At 48.2% G+C, this 25,686-nt stretch overlaps 1 protein-coding gene across 2 annotated transcripts; it reads right to left on the reverse strand.

Annotated features, from left to right (window-relative positions):
* Positions 1–7: 7 nt before the first annotated feature.
* Positions 8–24,585, reverse strand: Ephx1 (epoxide hydrolase 1). Of its 2 annotated transcripts, none has more exons than XM_003461369.5 (9): positions 24,380–24,585; positions 9,992–10,179; positions 8,376–8,556; positions 3,668–3,895; positions 3,173–3,302; positions 2,752–2,960; positions 1,290–1,398; positions 649–774; positions 8–415 (listed from the first exon to the last, which is right to left on the reverse strand). In XM_003461369.5, exons 2-9 carry the CDS (start codon positions 10,172–10,174, stop codon positions 214–216), a joined length of 1,368 nt encoding a protein of 455 aa, XP_003461417.1. In that variant the 5' UTR covers positions 10,175–10,179; positions 24,380–24,585; the 3' UTR covers positions 8–213. The 2 variants fall into 2 exon arrangements, with proteins under 2 accessions (XP_003461417.1, XP_013006908.1); XM_013151454.2 differs by lacking the exon at positions 24,380–24,585 and adding an exon at positions 13,480–13,681.
* Positions 24,586–25,686: the final 1,101 nt, after the last annotated feature.

The raw sequence follows: 25,686 nt of genomic DNA on the forward strand, positions 1-25,686 counted from the left end.
ACAACTGTTCCTAGGAAGGGGAGCACTGCATTTCATTTGTCTCCAGCAGTTCTGAAAAGTAACATTTATCATCCAAGCATGTGGCTTCACAGGGAAATGGGGTGAGGTTAGAGTGGGCCTGAGCCCCCAGGCTTATGGTTGGGGTTCAGATCAGCAACCCCAAAAGCAAGCAAGACAGGTGGTGGCTATGGAGGCCACACTCTATCCAGTAGGTCACTGTCGCTCCACCAAAGTCACAAACTTGCGGATGTCCTGAGCCAGCAGCTTGGGCTCCTCCAGGGCAGCGAAGTGGCCTCCACGGTCCATGTAGGAGTAGGAGAGGAGCTTGGGGTACTTGGTCCTTATCAACCTCTCAGGGGCATGTAGTAACTCACAGGGGAAGGCAGCAAAGCCAGTGGGCACGAAGACCTTCATCCTAGAAGGACATGGGGCCACAGAGGAGTCTGAGAGTCACATGCAGCCACACAAAAAAGGCCAACTGGGGCTGCCATTGGCGGTCTGCCCTCCATTAGCTCCATCTTTCTGGGCACCTCTTTTTCCTGGCAGGAGCTGGGCCACCTGTGGGCACCAGCCTTTGCTACTTTCCCAGATCCCCCAGCTCTGTCCAAGTTATAACCCTGGCTACCCCACACTGCCAGTCACACTCACGTCTCATGCTTCTGGGTCATTATACCCTGACCCAAATTCTCCTTGTAGTAGCGCTGGGAAGGTATTATGGTTCCTGTTGTCCAGTAGAGCATGATGTTGGTTAACAGATCATCCAGGGAGAACTTCCTGGGAAGCACAGTGGGAAGCCAGGCTGAGGCAGGAACAGCACACAACAGGCAGAGTACTACACAGTCTCATGCCTGGAGTATCGAGCCCAGGAATGATGAGGCTAGCCAGATGCTGCAGGAGCCTCCCTCTCCAGAGCCACTGGCTCTAGGTGTGACAAAGCCTAAGTCAGGCAGGGAGTTGGAGTCAGGCACTGCAGAGGCTGCAGCCTGCCCATCCTCCTTCTAATGGGCCCCTCACAGCACACAGCTGGGCTACCAGGGGCTTGGGGAAAGAGGCCCAGACCTCAGGGGGCACTACCCGTGGGTACCCTGTACTGCTACTATTCCTCATTGCCCATGCTGTGAGGCTTGGAGCAGGTCACCAGATTCGAGCGCCTCCACACCTCCATATGTGACCATGATAGCCAAGGAGTTAAGGTTTGTAGGAAAGCCCATGACACTGGTGGCCACCCTACCAAAAGCACCAGGGGAAGAGGATGAAAAGGAGGTTGAGGGGTGGACGAGGGGCTTCACCTCTCCAGGCCTCCATCCTCCAGATCCCGGAATTCTGGATTGGTCCAGGTGGAAAACTTCTCCAGGATATAAGCAGCCAGTCCCACTGGAGAGTCATTCAGAGCACAGCCTGTGTGGGAAGACGCACAGCAAGACTCAGGCATGCAGATCACCTGCCCTAACTCAGCTTCGCACACCCTGCTTCTCAGCCTCCAGCCTCTGCGCCTGAGGTGAACCAAGATAATCCTTCCCAGATCTGGTGATGTCTCACACAGTACAGGCTTAGCTTTGTTCAGACTGAAAGAACTACCACTCTGAGATCTTGTGAGAACTGAGTAGGAAACATATAGGAATTGGGCCTTTACTTTATTTAACAGTGATGGAAATTAAACCCAGGGTCTCATCCATGTAAAGTACTTTACCACTGAGTCACAACTCTGCCAAGCCCCCAATGCTGGTTATAAAGAAGAGGGTCATTTTTTTTCTTTGTTGGGGAGGGGGGGTGAGGTTTTTGTTTTTTCAGGGAGGAATGAGAATTTACAGGTGATTTTCCCCTCTGCTCTATGCTTCTTGTATTTTAAAATGTTTTACAATGAATATATACTTTATAACTGGAACAAAAAAATATTTTATAAGGTGCTACTGTGCTCATGAGCTGCCTCATGTGAGAGACTCTAGGATTTTCCATGAAAACTAGGAAAGACTTTGGCATGGGCACAATGTCTTCAGGAACTGGCCAGTAAGACCTAGAGCTGAGCCAGTGGGCACTTCTGGGATCATCTGTTCCTCTAGCTCTCTGTCTTCCCTTGTCTTTACAGCTGTCAGTTATATATAACCCTGGGAGTGATACAAATGATTCCTGTCCACAGAAGAACAACTGAGCTTTATCCACTGGATATGGATTACTTTGTGGATGTGGATGAGTTCTGCCTCCATTAGCAAATTAAACTGTTTTCTTACTTGCCTCTGAATATTTACTGTTTTGTAACATTTTACCAATTAGTTTATGAGTTCATGAGTTCAATAAGATCTTGGATGTGTTCATTTTATATATGCATAAGAATCAGTTTTTAGCTTTTTGAAAAACTGGGTTTCAACAGGATCCTGGTGGCAGAAGTAGTTGCCGGGCCTCCTCACTGTTGTAAAGAAGTCCTGTAGTCCCTGGCCATACATTCCCTTTGTCCTATCCCCACAAGCTGTGCAGAGCCAGGTTTCTCTGCCCCCTGCTGCCTCCTTCCCTGTTATTCTTAATGCTCAGCATAACACAGGCTGGGAGTGGGGGTGAGGGGTCAGGAATCAAAGCCACTGCAAATCCTGTATCAGCTGAACAGCTGGATTAGCCTGGAACTGGATGGCCACATGCAAACTCACTTCTCCAGGGGAATGCCATTAGGGGTTTAAAGCTCTCAGAGTCTCTTACAGGGGTTTTCACCTGTGAGCAGTTTCTTGCAGACCATGAAGTCCCCCACCCCTGGGTGCTCACCTACAGTGTCCGGCTTGGTGGCTTGGATGTGCATGTAGCCACTCTCCCTCAAGATGCTGTAGAAAACCTTTTCCTTCAAAGGGTAGATCCGTTCTATATCTTTCTCAGTATAGCCAAGAAGCCTCCCAAAACGCTGACCCAGGAGAAGGCTCAGAGTGTAGGTATTTCTCACAATAAATGCCATATTCAGGTGCAGGCCTTTCACGTGGCTGAGGGCACAGAGCAGCAGATGAGGTTGGGCTTGCATTGAGGGAGATGGTCAGACACAGGTGAGAGCAGAGTCCAGTGGGGGCAGCCTTTCTGCTTTCCCCACCTGGACGGCCTTTGGTACATGGGGCCAGGTCAATTGCTGCCTGGCAGTGCCATTGCAAGCAGCTGTGCCCAGCAGCGTATCCTCTTGGTGTTACTGATGGGACCTCACCTGGGTACCAGTTGGGCCATGTTGGTGCAGACCAGGGACCCCCAGTCTCCTCCCTGAATGTAGAACTCTTGGAAGCCCAGCCGCAGCATCAGCTTGTAAAAGATCCTGGCTGTGGCCACTGTGTCCAGGCCTGGTTGTAAGAAGAGAAAAATGGAGTCATAGGGAAGTCACTCACAGAGTATGGGGTGCCCCATTAACTCCTCAGACTCTATTCCTCCACTGGTGAGGTCAGCTCCCCACAGGCAAAAGACCCAGCATGACACTACATGGTAAGCACCTGCCTCAGATTAGGCAGTGAGCAGACAGTACTGCTCTGCAGGCCTCCAGTAGCCTTGCTGGCCTGGAAAGGCCTCAGGCCAGATCCCAGACAAGCTGGCCCTTCAGCACAAGAATGCCTCTCAGGTGCCTCCTGTCTCATCGTCCCCAAGAGCCAGGTGGGAAGTCCAGGCCATGCTTGGTAGGACAGGATGTCCTGAGACTCTGGCAGATTCTTACCCTTCTTGCTGGATGCCTCTGAGAAGCCGTATCCAGGGATGGAGGGACAGATGACTTCAAACACATGTTCATCACTTAAACCGTGGCTCTTGGGGTCCGTCAGGAGCGGGATGATCTTATAAAACTCATAGAAGGAGCCGGGCCAGCCATGAACCATCAGCAAGGGTTTTGAGGTATAGCCTGGGGGCAGCTGTGGGGGCTTTACGTGGACAAAATGGATATCTAGCCCTGGGGACAGAATGCAATCAGAATGGCACAGGCACTAGATGCTGCTGAACTCAGTGCCCCATAGGACTGGCCATAGTCACCTCAGCTGACACTGAATTCCCACCATGCTATGTCCTCAGACATCAAGACCTCCACTACACACACACATACAAGGAAGCACAACCAGCCTGTGTCCACAGGTAGGCTCCCAAGACAAAATAGTCTCTGGCTCACAGTACAACTGCATATTTTATTTATTTTTTTCACTGGTATTTTTGAGACAGTGTCTCACTATGTAGTCCAGACTGACCTTGGCCTTGCAGTAATCATCCAGTTTTCAGTCTCCTGAGTATTCCCGTGGTATGTGATGTGGTTGCCCCACCCTCACCTTTAGAGCTGCATAATTTAAAAATTGGGTGGGGAAAGTGAGAGGTCTGGAGATTCAGCAATAGAGTTAATCATTTAGATTATAGTTTAACAGTAACTATACTAGAATACAATGTAGTCGCTGGAAGTAACAGTGTAGATGTATACTTAGAAGTGAAAATAGTTTATTGCTACATGGTAAAAGCAAATTACCAAATCAGATCCATTGTATGATCCAGTTTTTCCAGTTATATATTTGCATATTTTATGTGGGTGCTCCTCAACTTACATGATAAACTCATCTTAAACTGAAAATTCCTGGGCCTGGGATTTAGCTCAGGGGCACAAATGCCTGCAGGGCAGGTACAAGGTTGTGAGTTCGATCCCTGGTACAAAACAAAACAAAACAAAACAAAACAAAACAAAAAACTAGCAAACAAACAAAAAACTGAAAATGTCTTAAGTTTAAAATACATTTAAGGGGAGGGAATGGCAGGAAAATTAAGAGTTCGGCACCTTCCAGCTCCATGCTCACCCTGTGCTCTCCGCTCCCCTCGCTCCTTTGGGCCTCCTGTCTGCCATGCCCTGAAGCCATCATTGCCTTGTCCTCCAACAAGTGGCTGGTCCTTCAAGGCAGCCCTGTTGTTGAGCTTTGTGAGGCTGTCAGAACACTCCATGGCCCTGACACAGGGGTCTGCATGCACCACTGGCTATGACCTGTACGGTGCAACTGGACTCCAGGCACACTGATCACCCTCCCCATCCTCTACCCCGGCATCTGGAAACCCCTCCACACTACCCTGCTCCTCTGAGGTACTACTGTACATCTTGCACATAGGAGAATCAGGAGTATTTGTCCTTCTGCAACTGGCTTATTTCACTTAGCATAACATCCTCAAGATTACCCACGCTGTGACATCTTACAGGATTTCCTCCTTTTTTTTAGGCTGATAATCTTGGTCTGTAGATTCAATACAATATTATTCAGATTTCCTTAGTTTTAATCAGGATACTTTTTTATCCAGGGACCCATCCAGGATACCATAGTACATTTATCTGTCATGTCTCCTCAGGCTCCTTCTAGCTTTAAATTTATTTTTTTTAAAAAAGTAGACAACATAACTTTCTTTCAATAAAAATAGAGGTCTATATTTGTATTATTTTAGAACATAATTTTTTTTCCACTTTACAACATATTCTGGGTGTCCTTCTATGTTGCTAAATTTACTCCTATGCTAAGTTTATTTTGGTGGGTAATTTTGTCTCTTTTGGAGCATAGTGTATGATGTTATTTTTAATTCAAATTCTGCCACATTGTTGAGTTTAAATTTAGGGGGAAACACACACACACTTGCTTACGTAGACATGGGCTGACTGGTCACATTCATAAGGAATGCAGAAAGAAGCTGTCTCTGAGCAAAAGCAAGGATGAGAGAGAGTCTTGCTCTCCACTATATTCCCTCTGTACTCTAAAATGTTTCAATATTTACATGTAAAATTAGGGCATTTTTTATATTATCATTCTCTTTTAGTGTTGGGGATAGAACTCAGGGCCTTACACAGTAGTCCAGTGGGCAAGGCTTGTGACCTCCAGGAAGGAAACAGGAAACACCACTGCTCTCCCCTCCCGCCTGGAGGAGGTATATGCTACAAAGTGATTGTGGACCTGGAAGCAAGACCCTATTCTCCCTGTTATCCCCAGTGGAACAGCTGGGACCAGAAGGACAAGAAAGCAGGAACCGTCTCAAGAGAGGGAAGGAGGAAAGAAAGAAGGACAGGAAGAAAGAAAGAAAGAAAGAAAGAAAGAAAGAAAGAAAGAAAGAAAGAAAGAAAGAAAGAAAGAAAGAAAGAAAGAAAGAAGAAAGAGAAAGAAAGAAAGAAAGAAAGAAAGAAAGAAATGGAGGGGAAGGGAAGGAAAAACAGAGGGAGGCAGGCAGGCAGAAGAATCATTCCAAACTTGTGTGTGCTCCTGTCCTGCTTCAGGCTCCATTTCTCTCTAGCCCAATGATGGTGAACCTTTTTTAAAGCTTTCAATGACAGCCCAAGGTGGCACGCATGCCATAGGTTTGCCACCACTGCCCTAGCCCCTCTGTGTTCCCCCTTAGACCCAGCCTTCCCTATCAGAGGACAGAGGCACTTGCTGACAGATCTCTGGACCAGCACTTCTGCTTCCTGTCCCGTCACCTTCCATCCCTGAGAACAGGTTCGTCACTGCTCATCACACTCAAGCCTTGGAGACAGAGGAGCAGCCCCAGGCAGCACTAGGACCACTGGGCATGCTCTGTACCTCCACAAGCTGGGGGAGGTTTGCATGGATAAAAGAGAAAACAAAGATTAAACTCCAAATAGGCATGGAAAAACAAATACTGTGTCAACCAAAGACTGAGAGAAAATATTTGTAAATATTGTACCTGAAAAGGGGTTAATATCCAGAATATAGACAGAATGCCTAAAACGCAGGAGGAGAATCACAAATATTCATGAGGACACAACAGAGGAGGGCTTAGATGTGTAAGAGATCATTGAAGGTTGCCAACTTAGGCAACATCTTGGGTTTAAGAAAAAACAGATATGCTACAACACAGATGAAGACTGAGGATGGCACACTAACAGAAGTTAGTCAGATACAAAGGACAAACACTCTGTGATTCCATTGATGGGGAACTTAGAAAGAATGGTTGTTAAAGGTGGGGAGAGGGGACTATGGAGCAATTGTCCACGGCACTGAGTTTCCATTTTTGATGATAAGAAAGTTTAAGAGATGGCTGGAAGTAATGGTTTCATGAAAATGAACCATCTGTCTACTTAATGCCACAGAACTGTACACTTCATAATGGTCATGATGGTAAATTTTATGTTAGATATACTTTACCACAATTATATGACTGTAAAAATGAAAGGTATGGGTCTGATTTTCTTAAATATTTCCAACTTTGATTCCAAGTCTTTCTGCAGTTAGAAAATGCTTTCTCATCATGGCAAGTATTAGCTCATCCCAAATGATGCTGTCACCTTCTCAAGAAAACCTCAAGATACACATTGAGACACCAAGAGTCAGCTGCGACACGTGGTCTGGAGCTGCAGACAGTACTCTTTTTTTTTTTCCCGTACCAGGGATCGAACTCATGACCTTGACTTGCCAAGCAGGCACTTATGCCACTGAGTTCCAGACAGTATATTTTCATGGGACTGGCCAGCTGAACACCTTTGTACAGTGACATCCTGGACTCAAGACTTTCAAAAGGCTGAGGGTCAAGTCTCCCTCCATCCTTCCTACAAAGCACCACCACCTCACAGGACAAAGCCTACATCTCTCTGGCTTTTGAAATTGAGTGTGGTGGTGTAATCTCTAATCCCAGTACTTAGGAGGCTGAGGCAGGAAGATTTCCATGGGTTCAAGACCAGCCTTGGGTACATACATAGTGAGTTCAAAGCCATCTTGAATTATACAGTGACTGTCTCAAAAACAAAAAACCCAACCCTGCAAAAAAAAAAAAGTATCTCAGGCTTTTAAATTATTTCTGTTTTCTCCTGGGTAATGTGAGAAAGTCTTTTCTATCAAAGGGGCTATTTAAGATAAATTCCATTTATACAAATCTTGGTTTTTATAAAATCCCATTTTTGTAAAATGTGCATGTGCTTGTCTCACCATTCCTTTGAAAGACATTTTAAAACAAAGAGCCACACACCAATCTACCTGTTATAAATCTTTGTGCATAACAAAGAGATTTCTGAGTCACAGGATCTGTTCTGCCAGCCACTAGCCACCTTAAGAACTAGTCAATCAGGTTAGAATGTAAGACTAGGCCCTCACCCAAGGGGCACAGCCTAATGTGTCGGGAAATAACAACTCCACAGGTTACTTGTGTGTGTGCTGGCTGGCTTTGTTCAGTTAAGTCATACACTCCTCTGCAGAAGTAAAGTTTGCCTTAATAAGAAACGTTTCAAAAGTGTGATTATTTTTGCCCTGTTTGCGACACCAGAAAATCGGACAGAAACAGTATGTCTAAAGCCTGAGGACACTGTCTGTGCATTCCAGCAAAGTTGCACCTCCCAACTGCACCCCAGACACCTGCAGCAGCCCCCTCATGCCAAAGGCTCCCCATGGACCTCCCCGCGAGTTCAGAAAACACACCTTCGATCTTCGTCTTGAAGTGAGGGTACTTGTTGAGGATCTCCACCTGCTTCCTCCAGTCAAATTCATTTCGCCAGTAGGACAAAACCTTCTTCAGGTACTTGGAGTTGAAGCCATAGTGGAATCGGCTGCCCTCCAAAGGCGGGGTTGGGCGGAATCTATCGATTCTCTGGTATAAGTCCTGCAGTAACACCAGGGCCCAAGAAGAGAGGGCAGGCAGAGCATAAGAGAAGTGGGTTCCACCACAGAATGAAGCCTGAAGATGCTGCGCCATGCCAATGGCAAAGCAAAGCTCCCACATCACCAGCAACTCGCAAGGCAGATGAGTTTTGTCTTGAACTTGTTGACCTTCCTGCCTTAGGCTTCCTAAGTACTTGAGATCATAGACATGTACCAGCCAGTGGTTTAGCTCAGTGGCCTAAGCACTTGCCTGGCAAGTGCGAGATTGTGAGTTTGATCCCTGGTACAAAAAAAAAAATTCATAGACATGTACCAACGCACCTGGCCATTTCACATTCACTTTCCATTATTCATTTTTCTTTGTTTTTCCTTTTAGTGTTGGGGGTAAGACCAAAGTAATTCACCACCCCCAAGCATTCTGAAAATCTCAAACTTTAAGAGTTTGAGTGATCGGGCTGGGGATTTAGCTCAGTGGCATAAGCACCTGCCTTGCAAGCAGGCGATCATGAGTTCGATTCCTGGTACTAGTAAAAATACAAAAAAAAAAAAAAAAAAAAGATAGGGGCTGGGGATTTAGCTCAGCGGCATAAGCGCATGCCTTGCAAGCAGGCAGTCGTGAGTTCGATCCCTGGTACCGATAAAAACGAAAAAGACAAAAGATTTTTAAAAAGTAAAAGAGTTTGATCCTTATTGCTCTGCCACCACCCATAACAATGAGGAACAGGGCTTGTTTGCCATTAACTGATGCAGCCCCTGTTTTTAAATCCCTTCCTCAGAATTCTCATGGCCTTTTACCATCACATTTTATATTTCACCACTCATCTTGTTCACCATCCTGTCTCACCTACTGGACAATGAGCTACTGGAAGAGAGGCCCCTGTTTTCTTCTAACACATGATAGATGCTCAAGGAGTACAGGATAAGAAATGCACAGGGCTATAGCAGTCCTGCCCACTCTGCTCCAGCCTCATCCTTCAGGAGATCTCAGGCACTCAGGACTTCCCCCTCTCCCCTCCTGACTGCAGTAGCCAGGAGTTGGACCTGAGTTCAAATCCTTCTCCTGTGTCAGCTTGATCCCTAGAACAAACTGCTTTGCCTCTCTGAGCTTCCCTTCCACTGCTGAGAAGGCGACAGGATTGCTGCAGCTAGACACAAAGTGCTAACACACAGCGCTGCCAAGCAGGCCCGCCCTGCCTGTCACCGCTGCCCACGGGCTGGAACCACCACCCTGGCTCAGGAAGCCACTGCCTGTCACCCGCCCGGCTTCACAAGATTCCCAATGCCTGCGCCTTGGCACCTCACAACCTTGCCAGCTGGCCACAGTGGGCCTTGGAAGGGGAAAGGAGTAGAAAGGGTAGGGGACAGAGGGAATCCAAAAAAGGGCTGTCCCTTCGCTCTGTCCCACTGACCGCAACCTTAAGGGGGAGGCGCCTTACATTGATCTCCTCCTCGGAGGTTTCCACCTTGAAAGGGCGGATGCTCTCATCCTCCCTGGCTGTGGGCTTTGCCCCTGGGCCCCACCAACCATCTCCAAGTGGCAAAGTCTCCTCCTTGTCCCGGGAGACAAACCAGTAGATGAGGAAGCCCAGCACAGACGCAAGGAGAATTTCCAGCCACATGACGCCTGTGGGATGAAGGAGAAGCCATTAGCAAAAGAGATGACTCACCCAGGAACTGATGTCCCAGCTGGATGGAGACACCAGCTCCCCACAGGCTCTTCACGGGTGCCAGTCCTACCCAGTCTAAAGAAACTGTGGTGGTGCACACCTGTAATCCCCACACCTAGGAGGCTGAGGCAGGAGGATCACTGTAAACCTGGGGCTACAAAATTAATTTAAGAGCCAAGAATATAGCTCAGCGGCATAAGCACCTTCCTGGCAAGCACAAGGTCCTGAGTCTGATTCCCAGTACAAAAAAAAAAAAAAAAAAACACCTTTGACAAAGTGAGTTCAAGGCCAACATGAACTGCATAGTGAAATCATGTCTCAAGAAGACAAGAAAGGATACGGAAAGAGAGGGGAGGGGAAGGAAAAAGAACACCAGGACTGGTGGTGCATGTCTGTAATCCCAGGACTCAGGAGGCTGCGGCAGGAGGACTGCAGTGACTGCTGCGAATTTGAGGGCAGCCTGGACTACAGAGAGTTCAAAGCTATCCTGGACTACACAGTGAGACCCTGTCTCCAAAGGAAGGAAAGAAGAAAAGGAAGGAAGGAAGGGAAGAAGAAAGGGAGGGAGGGAGACAGGAATGGAAGGAGGGAAGAAGGAAGGGAAGGAAGAAGGAAAGAGGGAAGGAGAGGAAAGAGAGGAGAGGGGAGGGGAGGGGAGGGGAGGGGAGGGGAGGGAAGGGAAGGGAAGGGAAGGGAAGGGAAGGGAAGGGAAGGGAAGAAAGAAGAGAAAATAAGTCGCCAGAATAAAAATGGTGTCATATGGGTCAACCTTCCAAAAAAAAAAAAAATAAACCTGGGAGATTATGAAACAGGGTTCTTCAATGATTACCTCATAGCAGCTATCACAGGACTGCCAGGACAAAGCCCATCTGCAAGGGTTCCTGCCCTGCAACTCCATTCCAACTTCAACTGGCACCAGTCTGGTTACGAATCACCTGGGATTACTATTTGAACATAACTGATGTAATCTTCTTTGTTTTTGTCTATAAAAACCTTTCTCATGGTAGTACACACATGTAATCCCAGCACTGAGGAGGCTGGGACAAGAAGATCACCATGAGTTTGAGGTTCCGCTATATAGTAAGTTCAAGGCCAGCCTAAACTGCATGGCAAGACCTTGTCTCAAAAAAAAAAAAAAAAAAAAAAAAAAAACCTTCTCTTGCTCATATGCCCACAGTTTGCTATGCCACAACAGAACAAGAGACAAAAGCACCATGGCCCTAATAAGCCATGCAAACTGCTACCACACTGGGCAGGGCTGGGGATAGTACTGGGCTGCTCTCAGGCCTTCGCTCCAGAGGCTGGGGGTAGGCGTGGGGCCTTCTCTCCATACCTATAGGCCAGAACCAGCTTATCCCAGAGGAGCAGGGAGAGGGGCAGGGTAGCAGACTGCATTCTGGGAAAGAGGTCTATAGAATACATGCACACAGGGGAAGGTGATCTCATGCTGGGACATTAAACTCAGCTGTCAGGGAGCCCAACACTGGCTGCATATCTTAGCTGTGTCCCTTTAACAGCTTTACTAAAATATAATTCATGTACAATTCACCTGTTATAAAGTACAATTATGTGCAACCACAACGATAGCGAACTGGAGGCCCACCTCTGAGAGAAACCCACCTCCTGTCACTGCCTCTCCTCCGCTGCCCTTTGCCCCCCAGCACCCCAAGAAGTGACTAATCAGTCTGTATTGCAACCAAATTGTTTACTGCATTTCTTGGAAACTCAGCTGTGCTTAAATCCTCATTTCTCTGGTTCTGTGCCTTTTTTCTTAAGGAAGAAAAAAGAACATGATCTCTGAAGATCAATACCCAGCATCCTGGTCCGGCTCCCCTCCTCCATCTTCTTAGGGAAGTTCCACCAGTATGTTCAAGTCTAGAGACTTTGCATGAGGAAAAGGAGCTTCCCCAAGGCAGCTTTCCCAAGGCAGGTCAGGACCTCACTGGAGTGGAAATCACAGAGTTGGCCAGGAGGGCCCAACATCAACCTGACCACGATGGGTACTCAAAGCCTGAGGAGGTCCCTGATAGGAAACCACTATCAGCCCACGTTCAGGCAGGATGGGTGCTCAGGATCCTGCTGGGATGTGCAGAGCCCTGGGCTTGACACTGCCACACCTGCCCTTTAAAATAAGAACTAGGCACTGGGGGCTGTTCCTGGGAAATGAGGATCCACAAAGGACCAAAAATGGAGGCACCTAGGGTCCAGACAGGACATCAGCATGCACTAAGCCTTTCAGTGCAGCGAAGAACAACCGGAAAACTACTGTTGCTGGCCATATTCGTTTTGTTGGGTTTTGTTTTGTTTTGGGGAGTGGGGTACCGGGGATTGAACTCACAATCTTGAGCTTGCCAAGCAGGTGCTTATGCCACTAAGCTAAATCCCTGGCTTAGTTACTTTTCTTATTGCTGAGACAGAGTGCCTAATATCCAAAGTTAAAGGAGGAAAGGTTTACTTAGCTCAGTCTGTAGAGATTGCAGATCATAACTGGCTCCAAGGCAGGGTGGCACATGGCAGACAGGCATCACCGAACAGAAATAGTCCACAGGAGAAAAAAGGTAGCAAAGCAAGCAAGGGGCAAGACTCTTTCTGGCCCTTACACTATGTACCCAAGCTACTGAGATTAGGAGGGTCAAATCAACCAGTGGACTGATTTAGTAATCACTCACCCTTGATCCTAACACCTTTAATCCTAGTATTGTACCATGAATCAGTCACACACTCTAGATTCGGCCCCCTATGACTTCATGAGGCTTTGTGGGGACATCTACACACAGCCATAACACTAGGAGAGGCCCTTCAACACCTTTTCTCTCTCTCACAAGATACACAAGCAATCCTCATGGGCTGAGGCTCAGACCCTTTCCAGCTGCTCCCTGCCCAGAGTCCTGGTCACTCCACACTAGAGTCCCATGACAGCAACCCAAGCCCCTCTCAAAGCCACAAGGACTTTTCAGAATCCATCACAGTGGACTTCCTGGAAACCACTGCCTGCAAACACAGCCTTGAATGTCCTGATTACTCCTTGGTGATGGTGGCACTCTGAAGTTCATGCATGGCATGCTGATGGTACTATAATAGACCTCAGTGGCGAAGGTAGGAACTACATTCAACCTGATCACTGTGCCGAATCCCAGAACCCAGCTTCCCGCACAGGAGAGGCTTTCCACCAAGACCTGTGCCAACTGCATAGGCACTAGAAACAAGATCAATTTTCATAATGCTATTTAGATAGACAGAAGCATAGAGTGACCAACCTTTCACCTGAAAGTCCAATCTGCCCTTTTCACTTGGTTTCAGCAGCAAGAGGCCGGAGATCCCAGCCCCACTTTCCCTTTCTAGGAAGAATAACTTCACTGCCCTAACCTATACAAGAGGGCTTGGTGTCCTTCCCTTTGATCACTTCAGCAGGAAGTTCAGGTGTGGAGTCCCTGGGAAAGGCAGCAACTACAGGCATGGCCCACCCACCACTTACCTTTTATAACGCCCTGGCCTGATGACTCAGCTGATGTGATGTGTGCAATGTGGTTATTTCTATGGACTTCAAACAGTAAACTGAACCTGACCCCAGACACATCATGGTTATTGATCCACACCAGGGCCCGTTTGGACCAAGGGAATTTAGGAGAAAAGATACTTGTATGGCCCATCCACCACTGTCAAGGGCAGTACAATAGTTCCCCAATGTGAGAGCAAGTTATCAGCAGTCAACTGTCAGTTTTCAAAAATACATAATTCAAGCCAAGCATGATAGTACAAGCCTGTAATCTCCGCACTCAGAAGGCTGAGACTGGAGGATCGCCATGAATTCAAGGCCAGCGTAGGCTATGAAGACTCCAGCCTTCACAGGAGGCTGGAGTCAAACCTTTGTCAAGGAACCAAAGGTTTGTATTCAAATAGTCCTCAGGTAGGATAGAAGAATAAAAAAGTAAAAAGGAGACAAGGAAATCAAGATTATAAAATTGTACATTTAAGAAAAACTACAAGACCAGAGATACAGCTCAGTGGCATTAAGTGCCTGCCTGGCAAGCACAAGGTCCCAAGTGTGATTCCAGGTACCAAAAAAAAAAAAAAAAAAAAAAAAAACAAAGAAAAAAGAAAAATTACAGCTTTAATACAAGCATTTTCCCTTTCAGGAAATTAACTCAAAAAGAAAAATTACTAAAGGCCCTTTTTATTTCATTATATACTAATATATTGTAGTGTAAATTAGGAAATTAGGACTGTTCTTTTTACCTGTAAATTGACCTTTTCTCCAGCCCAGGAAACAGCTGCGCGGGGGACAGTATATCTCAATTTCAAAGCCATACAGACGGCTTGCACTGTAAGCCTTACAGCGAGCATACACATCCTAGGCCCTACTCCAGCTGTAAGGCCTGCTCATTTCTTTGAGCACTCAAACTCTGCTCTTGAGTGTGTCCTGTATCTCTATCTCTAATAAACCTTTTCATGTCTCTTTTACTCACATGTCCTGAAAACTTCTAAGATGAGTCAGCAAACCTGCAAACTTAGTTTAAAAGCATAGGATATTTCAGCCTCAGGGGCCTCACAGACTCAACTTGCTAACAGTCCGAAATTGTAAATATGACCCCAAAACACAGGAGCAGCAAAGCTAGCAACCTTATCACAGTGTGGTATCACAAATGCTCAACCATACTATTCTTGTGACTCTTTCACTATGTGTAATTTATAAACTAAATTTCATCACCAGTATGTCTAAGAAACAAATGTGTATATCAGGCTGGGAACTGCCCCTGGTTTAAGGCACCCATAGTGTGGTGGGAGGCGTTTCTTGGAGCAAGCCTTTCTCAGGGAAGGGCGGATATTTGTAGCTAAAGTGGAGGGCAAAGTAACATTCACAGAGAAATTCATAAACTCTTATCTTTTACTCTGTAATTGAAATAACAAGAACACAGTATCAGTACTTTGCTCAGGACCTTGCCTTGGAGCCACAAGTTTCAGATAACATCTACTCAGTCTTTAATCTGTCCCCAGGGTTTTAGCCCTTTGTTTAACAGCAGGTGTTCAGTGCACACAGGAGGAGTGTTCAGACCAGCCTGAAACAACAGCAGGACAACTGCAGGAACCCAGGGAGCCACAGTTCATGAACCCTGACTTTCCTTTTCACTTAGCTAAGGCAGTAAGTAGAGCAAGGGTCTTGTCCCAGATCATAACACAACTGTGCAGCAAACAACACATTCCCTGTCCTGCCCCACCTCAACCTCTCGAACCACTTCCAGCAGAACCTTCACCCAGCTCCCAGGCAGACCACCTGTCTGAAGGGAAGGGATGCTGGGGGCTGGGGGCTAGGCATCCAGCCAATTACAGCAGCGGGCAAGGATGCTGAGCAGAGAGCAGGGAACTTATCCAACCAATCAAAGCAGTACCTGCACTATTCACAGGGCCCTGTTCACACAACATTTCGCCACACGGTGTGTGCTTCCCAGCAGGAGGGGCAAGTAAGCTTGCTTCTGGTGCAAGAGAGTTGATGCTCTGGAGAGGGCTGAGTGTGTCTATACACTCAGCTCAGACCCACGTTGCCCTCTGACGATGGCCTATGAGGCGGCGTGACCATATGGCTCTGGACCCATGGCTCTCTGACTCCACCAGAAATGGGAGATGAACCTGCAACTCCTAGGTGCCTGGGCCAAATTTTACCAGCTCTCTGATCCCATGAGAGCACCAAAGAAGCCCCAGCCCTCTCAAAGTCTGCAGGCTGCAGTCCCAACACAGCCCACACATCAGGCAGGACTCTTTAGCCTGAAGTCTCACAAGGAAAAATGGGCCACCAGAGCCTGCTCTTCCTTTTGAGCCTGAATCCACATGGTAGGGCTCCCTCCCCAAACATTTGCATTGCACAAATGACAAAACTAACGCTGAGTCACTGCCCAAGGTCAGACAGTAAGTAGGAGGCAGGGTTCAAACACAGGCCCACAGAGGCCCTACACACTCTGTGCCCTTCCAGGCCATCTGCATTCCTCAGGACAAGTGATTCAGAAAACTGTTCTTCTGAGGCAGAGATTGTATCCGTTTCGATTTTACCTCCCCTAGGGCCTCTCCATATAAGGGGCCTGACCTGGGACTGGCACAGGGCAGGGTGGCTGGAGGCTCCTGTGGAGTAGGGAACTCTACTGAGGTCACATGGACTCACTAGCCAGTGGGCCTGGGGTCTCCCTACCCATAAGAACTCTACCTTGGCCACTATACCACAAGGACTATTGCTGCCTGGCATGTGGCAGGAGGGCTGGGTCAGGGGACATCTGAGGGCTCAGAAGTATCGGGCCATGGGGTTGGACTACTCAAGTCACTTCCCCTTCTCTCTTGGGTGCTTCTGCCTCTGCTTCCCCCAACACCACCAGCACAATGCTGTGCACACAACTATGCTGAATGACTATGCAGCTACACCTGGAGCCACAAGCCCAGCACTTCTGGTTGGTCTCTTGCCTGCCAGGGAGGACTCAAGTCAAATATCAGCCTCTAAGTAGGAGGCGCACGTAGAGGTCGCCATCAAAGCCTTTTGTTGGTGGAAGGAAAAATTTATCCAGGGAGCTAATGGTCTCTGCCTGGTTTCCCACTGAAAAGTGCACTCTAGGGACCTACTGTCTCTACTATATTTGATCAGGGCTAAGGGAACAGCCAAATGGGCATTCCCTGAGGTCATTTGGAGGCAGCAGTTTGGGTAAAGTTATCTGAAAATTTCAGAAGCTTGTGAGTTTTAACTTCTGAGTACCCTGAGCAGCGACTGGGTGTCCTGCTCTGTCCTCCCAGGACACTGCCTCTCAGTGTCCTATTAGTCACACTACCCACTTATTACTCACTTGGTTATCAGACCAATATTTGTGTGGTCCAAGGCTTATGCTCCAGTAGCCCTCATTTCACTTAATAATGCAAAAGTAGATGTGGCACCTGGACATGCCGAGGAGATATAAAGTGCTTCCTTTAAGTGAAAACGTGAAAGTTCTTGACTTAATAAGAAAAGAAAAAAAGCATACATTGAGATTGCTGAGCTCTAAATGTCAGAATACATCTTCAATCCATGAACTTGTGAAGAAGAAAACAGAAACTCATAGGGCTGGGGATTTAGCTCAGCAGCTCACCTGCGTGGCAAGTGTGAGGTTGTGAGTTCAATCTCCGGTACCACCAAAAAAGAAAGAAAGAAAGAAAGAAAGAAAGAAAGAAAGAAAGAAAGAAAGAAAGAAAGAAAGAAAGAAAGAAAGAAAGAAAGAAAGAAAGAAAGAAATTCATGCTAGTTTTGTTGCCACACCTCGAACTGCAGAAGTTATGGCCTTGGTGTGTGGTAAGGGGTCAGTGAAGGTGGGAAAGGCACTGAAGTCTTTCTTCAGCTTCAGCATCTCCTTGGGCTCTTGCAAAGCATCCCCTACACACCCTGTAGGGGTCCTAGAAAAAGGAGACTTGAAGAAGAAATGGGGCAGGTACACGGACTCCACCCCAGAGGGCTTCATCCTGAGCCTGATGTGCTATGAGCACAACCTCTCCCAGCCAGCAAGGTGTCCCTTGGTAGCCCTGCATACTGACTGCTCAGCCAGTGTGACTCCCAGTCCAGAAGCTAGTGCAGGTGACCAAAGTCCGGTGGGAGGATGCTCTCCCATCCCCTAAGTGAGGACAGCACCTCGTAGAGTTTATAATAAGGTGCTGCTCACCTGCTTTCCTCTTTGAAAGGTTAAAATTCCCAGCTTTGCCACTCATCAATGAGGGATTCGGGGTCTGTCCCATTTGTAAAATCAGCAAAATACAACTGACCTCCGTGATGGTGGTTCTTTCCCTTCCCCAAACCCCTTTCATGGTGCAGAGCTCAGAGGAGCCCTTGCCCTGTCTGACTGTTCTGCCTGCACCCCAGGGCCCCCTTGCCACCTATGTGTCCAGAAATAGGCTAGAAGTGAGAGAATGGAGTAGGATACCAGTCTGGGAGCACCTGCTGTCCTCAGGCCTTGTTGAAGGCCAGGATGTGCAAGGATAAAGGAACCCACAGGGCTATGGGCATCTGTTGAGGTTTTCCCTCCTCCCATCTGTCTCTCCCAAGAAGCTGCATTCTCAGCATTAAAGGAGCATACATATCATTAAGCCTGCATCCCTCAAGGACAGTCCCTGGTCTCTCTTCTGCTTCCCTGCATCCCACAGATGACCAGCTGTGCTCCATCTCATGTCAGAAACATAGAGGCAGGCGGCATGGACTGGAGCCTCTGAAACCTGAGCACCCTTCCTGCTTTCTATCAATCTGCCTCAGGTAAACTGTCACAGCAACAGAAAGATGACTAAAACACTAGTGAAAACCCAGAAATAAGACCAAACACAGTGAGGGTTCCTGCTACATTACACTAGCACCTGAAACCAAAGCACAATGGCCTTGTCCAAGGCCAAAAGTTCCAGAAACATGTTTTATTTATTTTCTTGCTTTCCCTATCACATAAAAGTTATGATTCAAAGGGCAGACAGAATACAAAAGGCAGTATCTGGAGGTACTGTCAAACTTTGTACCTTGGGTTTTATTGTTGTTGTTTTGTGTACTGGATACTGAACCCAGGGCCTTCATCCCGAGCTATATCTCCAGGCTTTTTTATTTTTTTATTTTTGAAACACTGTCTCACTCAGCTGCCTGGGGGGGCTTGAATTTAGATCTCCCTACCTCAGACTCCCAGAGTGCTGGAATTATAGACATATACCACCACATCCAGCTTGAAAAAAAATTTTTTTCTAGCCAAAAATGCACTATCTTCTCAATCACTAAGTAGTTGTGCATTTTTTTTAAATATAAAGCGCCCTAAGGGCAAGAAATTCTCCCTTGTAATTCTATTTCAACAGAAGTCAAATGCCTGTACAACACTAGAGCTTCCCAGATATTGAAGCCACTGCCTGTATGTCTGCTGCCCAAGACAATTCTGCTAGGAATGCCCAGGGACAAAAGTTTATCAGAAACCTGTGAATACTTGATAGTAAGCATGTGACAAGAAACTGAAACTACAGGTTGCTCTGCCCAGGTCAGTATCTAAGCAGAGCCTGGTCATCGCTCTGCAGAGCCTGCTGCATGCCTATCTCAGGCTTCAGCACCCACCTCCAGCCAGTTTCCTGGATGTCTCCAGGTCTCCTCCAATCCATCTAACAGGCACCATGGTCTGTGTCCCTAGGTTTCCTTATCTCAGATCTGTTCCAGCTTCCAGGAGCCTCCTTGAGGTCCTTTTCCTTCATCCCAAGAAACAACCCTAAAAGCTCCACCTGAATTCATCCCGTCTCATGCCAAGGCTCAAGATCCTTGCCTGGAACAGGGGCCCCACCCTGCACTCTGCAACCCAGGCCTGATTCCATCATACCATTACCCTTGAAGAAATTCCCAATGCCCTTGGAACAACGCAACCTGGCTAAAGATACTTCCAAGGTCTTGATCTGCTGGCCACCTCTTGAGCCCTGGGTCTAGACCACAGTGCCACCACCCTCCTTCCTGCAGGATCAGCCTCAGCTCCCACTTCCTTCCGCAGACTTGATCCAGCTTCCTTCCTAACCCAGTGCCTTGAACTCTGTCACTCTCCATGTCACAGAGATAGTCCTAATGGGACCAAGTTTGCTCCACTCTCTGCTGGGTCTCCAAGCCCAGCATTTATTGGACACTCAATAAACAATGAATTAATGACTTTGAGAATTTATTTGGATGAAAGTGGAGAGAATTAACAGCACTTTTTTTTTGCGGGGGGGGACTTTTTGAGACAGGGTCTTGCTATGCAATTTAGGCTGGCCTTGGCCTCACTTTGTAGCCCAGGCTGGCCTCAAACTTGCAGTGATCCTCCTGCCTTAGCTTCCTGAGTGCTGGGATTACAAGAGGGCGCCACCACACACCCGGTTAACAGCACTTTTTAGCTCAGCAGCATAAGCACCTGCCTTGCAAGCAGGCAGTCGTGAGTTCGATCCCCGGTACCGATAAAAAAAATAACAATAACAGCACTTTTGAACAAGAAGATGGCTCAATGCTTCTTGACAAGTGACTAACTTATGCAGTCGAGCATGTAAGCTGTAGGCAGAGAGCGCACAGGTGCCCTATGGTATATGCAGGTCTTCTCAGGAGAAGCCTAGGGAGCCAGGATTCTGTCTGCATTGAAAAAATGGAATGGGGCTACACAGGTGAGACTCAGGATCAGAGTAGGCCCCCACCGTGTCCTAGGAGGGACTCCTCACCTTTCAACCCAGGCCTGTGGTCAGAAAGTACTGGTGAAAGTGCAAGAAAGCACCAGCTAAGGATGACTCAGCCTTTTTCTAATCTTGGTCACGTGCACTGCAGAGCTAGTTGCCTATATCTGTTTGGAATAAAGCCCAGGAGAATGCACAGCCCCAACACAGGGTCTGTGTGTGGGGGTATATTGTACTGGCTCTGTCTCCTAGGACCCTACAGCATTTCCTGAGGTGATGCAGACTCAGGAGCAGCAGAACCTTGGGCTCCTTCTGGGGATCGTCTGCTCCTTTGCACTGAAACTATGGGGCAGACAGTGAGGGGAAATAGCGTCACAATGCTGGCTCAGCAACTGAGCCCTCCCAGCCTCTTCCCTCCTCCCAGGGAATGGCAGGGAAGGGCTCCTGTCAAGGAAAAGCAGATGGCTTTAAGCCACAGCTTCCTGCTGCCCACTCTTGTGTGCAGTGTCCAGCAAAGCCCTCAAGATTCTCTGATGGCTGAACCCCGGTCACTGTCTCATTCAGGCAAGTGGCAAGTTGGACCAGGAGAGTTGGGCCAGGAGGGGCTGTTCCTGCCAGTATAGGGGCTGTGGTGGGCTCCACACTAGGCCCAAGGCCTTGCTTATCTCTGTGCATGATCTACAGCACAGCCCAGAACAGGTAGAAGCAATCAAAAAGGAAAAGAAATAGACAAAACAAAGATGTGGGACCAGGGATTTAGCTCAGTGGCACAGTGCCTACCTGGAAAGCACAAGGTCCTAAGTTCAATTCCCAGTACCAAAAAAACCAAAAAGTAACACTTTCTTCCCATGTCATATATCAAAGCAGAATCCCCATATGTATTACAAGCTGAGGTGAGGGGATATACAAAGAGGTATACAAAGGTAAAATCAGGGCAGAGACCCTTGGACAGAAGGGCTGCATGACAGGTACCCACTAGAGTCTCCCCAATCCTGCCTACACCCAGCAGGGAAAGCACACACTCGTGCCAAGCCCTCCCCTTGCCAGCTGTAACCTCAGGACAGGCACTGCTCCTCTAGGCCTCGGTGCCCACCACCACTGACCCTAGCCCCTTAGAGAGGGGCACTACTTCCAAACTGTGTTTAAAGGCCACACAACTCATCTATCAATCTCTGTCCACTGAAGATAAAGTCAGCACAGTCCAGAAAAATAAGTTTATACCTATTTTGGACTAAACAGAATTGTGACTCAGGAAGACCCAAATCACGGAGTCTTGGAAATGCATGTGAGGTGTTACTGGATGGGGTGTCCCCGGTTGCCACTTGTTAGCCAGTAGTAAGACTTGGTGGCCCTGCAGAAGTCAGCTCTCCTGTGAGGAAGGAGTTTGGGTACCCTCTGAGCATAGGAAGAGTCCAGGAAGGCAGCAGCACACAAATGAGGGCAGATCTGTGCCCATGTGAGAGGCTCAGCAGTACAGGTATCTGAGGTCTTCCCACTCCATTTTAAGGGCCCTAAGCCAGAGCTTATCAATTTTTGTTTTTTGTGGTGCTTAGAAGTAGAACCCAGGACTACCCATATGCTAGGCAAAAGCCTTTACAGTAAGCTACACCCAAACCTATTTTTCTTTTTCTTGACACTACAATGCAGGTTTTAAATCTTATTGTATTTGGAGGGCAGAATCATGTGCTAGTGCTTGGAGTTTCATCTCATATCCTATCGAATCTCACTCTGCCAATTAAAATAAGGCTGCTGGGTTTTCCACTGGTTTTAAATTACAGGAGGAGGGGCAAATGAAACAGTCTACCCTTTGTAAGGAGGGAGCAGGGCCACCTGTGGGATTTCAACCATTGGCAGTCTGTGGGAGCAGACATTCAAGTTAGGAGCTGAACAATAATAGCGGCAAGCTTTTCATGGCCCCCTGAACCTTCAGAAGGCCATGGTGACATGACAAAGAAAACCTCAAGTGCTTCTGGCTGGATTAGGGTCCATTCCGGGAATCCCTGGGCTGGTGGAGAAAGCTGCTGTGGCAGTATCTAGATCATAAAAGTATAATAAAAAAAATCCCCAAAGCTAAAAGTACTGATGGACAAACATACTGTGGGCAAGGCTGAGATGAAGATGCTTGCAGCTCCTTGTCCCCTCCCAGGGCCTGAAGTCTGGGAGAGGGTTGCTCTACCCTATGGAGCATTTTCCGGGCCTGCTCCTGGCTTCCTTGCAAGGACACTGGTACAGCAAGGCCCCCAGGCAGGAAAGCTGGGATGAGGGAAGGTGCGCCCACCCCGTAACAGGTGGTAAGAGAAACCACTAAGGAACACATCCATTCTCCTGAGAGGACTCAGCACTGAAACCAAGCCACTTATCATGCCTCCCAGTAAGCAGAGGCTTCCCCAGTCCTCCCAGAACCAGAAGCGGGAAGTCAGCTGCTTCTGCACCAGGCTGTTCGTTCTCAGGAGAGCCCAGCCTAGGCCTGGCCACTGTGGGGCTCTTCAGGAGCACCCTGCGGCTATCAACAGATTTCTGCTCCCACCACACCTTCCAGTAGCCTTCCAGTCCCAGAGCCACAGCCAGGTGGAGACACAGAGCCCTCCTGGGAATCCCCAAGAAAACCCAGGGTAGCCAGGGTGACTCAGAAGCAAAGAACTCCTTCCGATTAAAGACATCAAAAGATGAAGCTCAGAAAGGCTAAATCATCTTGAAGTGCACCCACACTTTCTGTCTGTTCACCACCCCAAATGCTAAGCAGCAAAACTTCTGCTGTTACAGGACTAAAGACCCTCTATGTGTGACCAGGAAATCTCCTTGAAGGTGTGCTTGTCTCTGAGAGACAGGAGGCTCTGCTGTGCAGGTCAGAGGCAGAGGCCAGAGGCCCTGTTGAACGCTGGGGAAACACAGGGCAGCTGTGTCAGCCTTGCTGCTGGGAAAGAAGGAAGGGCCATATCCCTCCTCTCCAAAGCAAACATGCAGCCAGGTTGCACAATCCTGAAGTCAGCTGTGTAACCTGGAAAGAGCCACCCTGCTTTCCCTGGGGCCCCCACCACTACCCCTCAGCCAGGGGCCCACGAAAACAAGACAGCACCATCTCACAGAGCCGGGGTTCTTGAAATGATGCTGAGATTTGCCTCTACTGTCTCGCTATGCAGCTATGTTCCTTAAGGTCCTTTCTTCCCAGACACTGCAGAGAGAGAGGAGTCCTTTCACAGTTTACCCAGAAAGCAGCTGCAAGTCTGGACCCTAGGCTTGGGACAAGCTTGTTATTCCAGCAGGCTCAAACAGGAGATCTTTTTGAGTTCAAGGCCACCTTGGGATACACAGTGAGTTCAAAGCCAACCTCAACTACAAAGCAAGATCCTGACTCAGAAACAAACAAACCAACAAACCTAAGACTTTAAAGGAGCCTAACCCTAACCTCTCAAGTACACTCCTGCCTTGGGGCCTTGGCACTTGGCATCCAGTGGAGCCTATTCTTTAACCTAAGGTGCCCGATTTCTCCCTCTCTCTCTTTTGGTAGCAGGAATCAAATTCAGGACCTTGTACTTGCCCTGCAGGCGCTTATGCCGCTGAGCTACATCCCCGGCCTTGCCTGTTCTTTCTTCAGTGCTGGGTTTCTCTCCAGAGCACACTTTATCCTGTAATACAACTCATATTTTACAAAACCGGTGATTGCCGTCTCTAAAAGCCCCTGCAGGGGAATGAGTTCAGGGAGATCATCACGTGGTTAGCAGCTGGGTTCAGGGTCAGGACCAGAGTCACAAAGGTCCAGAGGAAAACATGTCTCGCCCATACCGACACGGCCTTGGAGCAGCGCGGTGCTTGTAGCGCCGAGCACTGGCGAGGACACGGGAGCAAGGGCGGCTGCGGAACCGCACCCCAGGAACGAGCCCGCGCCCACACCCCACTCCTACCAAGGAACGTCGGAGAGGCGCGGGCACAGGGGCGGAGCCTCCCCGCGGAGCCCGGGCCTCGCGGGCCGGGGACCCTGAGGAGCTGGAGCCGATCCGCCCACACCCGCGGCCCCGAGCTCACCGTCTCGGCCCGCCGGCTTCAGTCTCGGTCTCGGCGGCGCGGCGTGCAGTCCGGGCTCACGCCGCTCCTCAACTACTCCAGGTCGAGATCCGGTCCCGATCGTGGTCCCGTCCAGCCCGATCCCGGTTCTGCACCCTCCCAGCCCGGCCGCCCCGCTCGCGAGGGGCCTGGACTTCTGGACTCACAAACCAGAACTAAAAGTGGCCGCAAGGACGGCTCGTGATCCCCCTCTCTGGCGACTCCTTGTGTTGCATTTCACTAACGCGTCGCCATCCGCAACTGACAAAACAAGTTTTTTTGTTTGTTTTGTTTTTGTGGTGCTTTGTTTGTTGTTTGGTTTTTTTGTTTTATAACCGGGGGTCAAACTCACAACCTCGCACTTGCTAGGCAGGCGCTTAGGCCGCTGAGCTAAACTTCTAGCCCCAGATGTTTATGTTTGAATGTGGTGTCTGGGACTCACTCTAAGTGCTAGGAAGTCAGGTCTTCACCACAGAGGACCAGTGCTGGTGGGAAGGAGCATCCTGGCAGCCCGCTACTCCCTCAGGGTCCTTCCAGTCACCATGCTGGACCCCAGCCTTTGCTGGCCGTGGCCCAAGAGCCCGGCCTCTGCCGTGCTCCGCTCTCTGTCCTGTCCCCTGGAATTGTAAGCCGAGATAAACCTTCCAAGTTGGTTATCTCAGGTATTTGTTATAGTAATGAAAAGCTAACACCAGGTGTGAAAAATAATGTACAGGAGGCACTTTGGGGTAAAAATTATAGATCTAGTCCTAATTCACCAAAAAGGAAATGGCCCATCTACCAAAAATACACAGTATGAATCTAGTTGTGAGGAAACATCACATAAATTAAGAAATATTTGCAAAATAGCTGACCTACTCTTCAAAAATGTCAAAATTGGGTTTGAGGGTGTGGTCCAACAGCAGAGCACATACTTAGCCTGAGTCACGCCTTGATACCACCTACATACATCCTGATACCACCTACATACACATGGCACACATAAAGGCAATGTCAGATACACGCGCCTTGCAAAGACAAAGGAAGCTGGGAAACTATTCCCAACTCAAGATTAAGGAGTCAAGAAACTAACAGCAGTGCACTTTTATACTAAATTCTGACCAGAAAGGGATTTTATAAAGACTATTATTAGGGCTGAGCATGGTGGCACACGTGTATAATCCCAACACTCAGGAGGCTGAGGCAGGAGGATCACTGAGAGTTTGAGGCCAGCCTGGTATCAAAGCGAGCCTGAACTGCAGAATGAGACCCTGTTCCAAAAAGATAAGTATAGATGTAGATGATATAGA

The sequence above is a fragment of the Cavia porcellus genome, unplaced genomic scaffold (assembly GCF_034190915.1).
Source record: "Cavia porcellus strain 051 isolate PalLab524CR breed Dunkin Hartley unplaced genomic scaffold, mCavPor4.1 scaffold_26, whole genome shotgun sequence".
NCBI classification, from domain to species: Eukaryota; Metazoa; Chordata; class Mammalia; order Rodentia; family Caviidae; genus Cavia; species Cavia porcellus.

What these genes read in the sequence shown, in the direction of transcription:
- Ephx1 (XM_003461369.5), bottom strand. Translation starts at nt 10,174, where the DNA reads ATGTGGCTGGAAATTCTCCTTGCGTCTGTGCTGGGCTTCCTCATCTAC. An exon ending in ATGGCCCAACTGGTACCCAG is followed by an intron (nt 2,961 to 3,172) that starts GTGAGGTCCCAT and finishes CTGTGCCCTCAG; the next exon opens with CCACGTGAAAGGCCTGCACC. An exon ending in ATGACCCAGAAGCATGAGAC is followed by an intron (nt 416 to 648) that starts GTGAGTGTGACT and finishes ATGTCCTTCTAG; the next exon opens with GATGAAGGTCTTCGTGCCCA.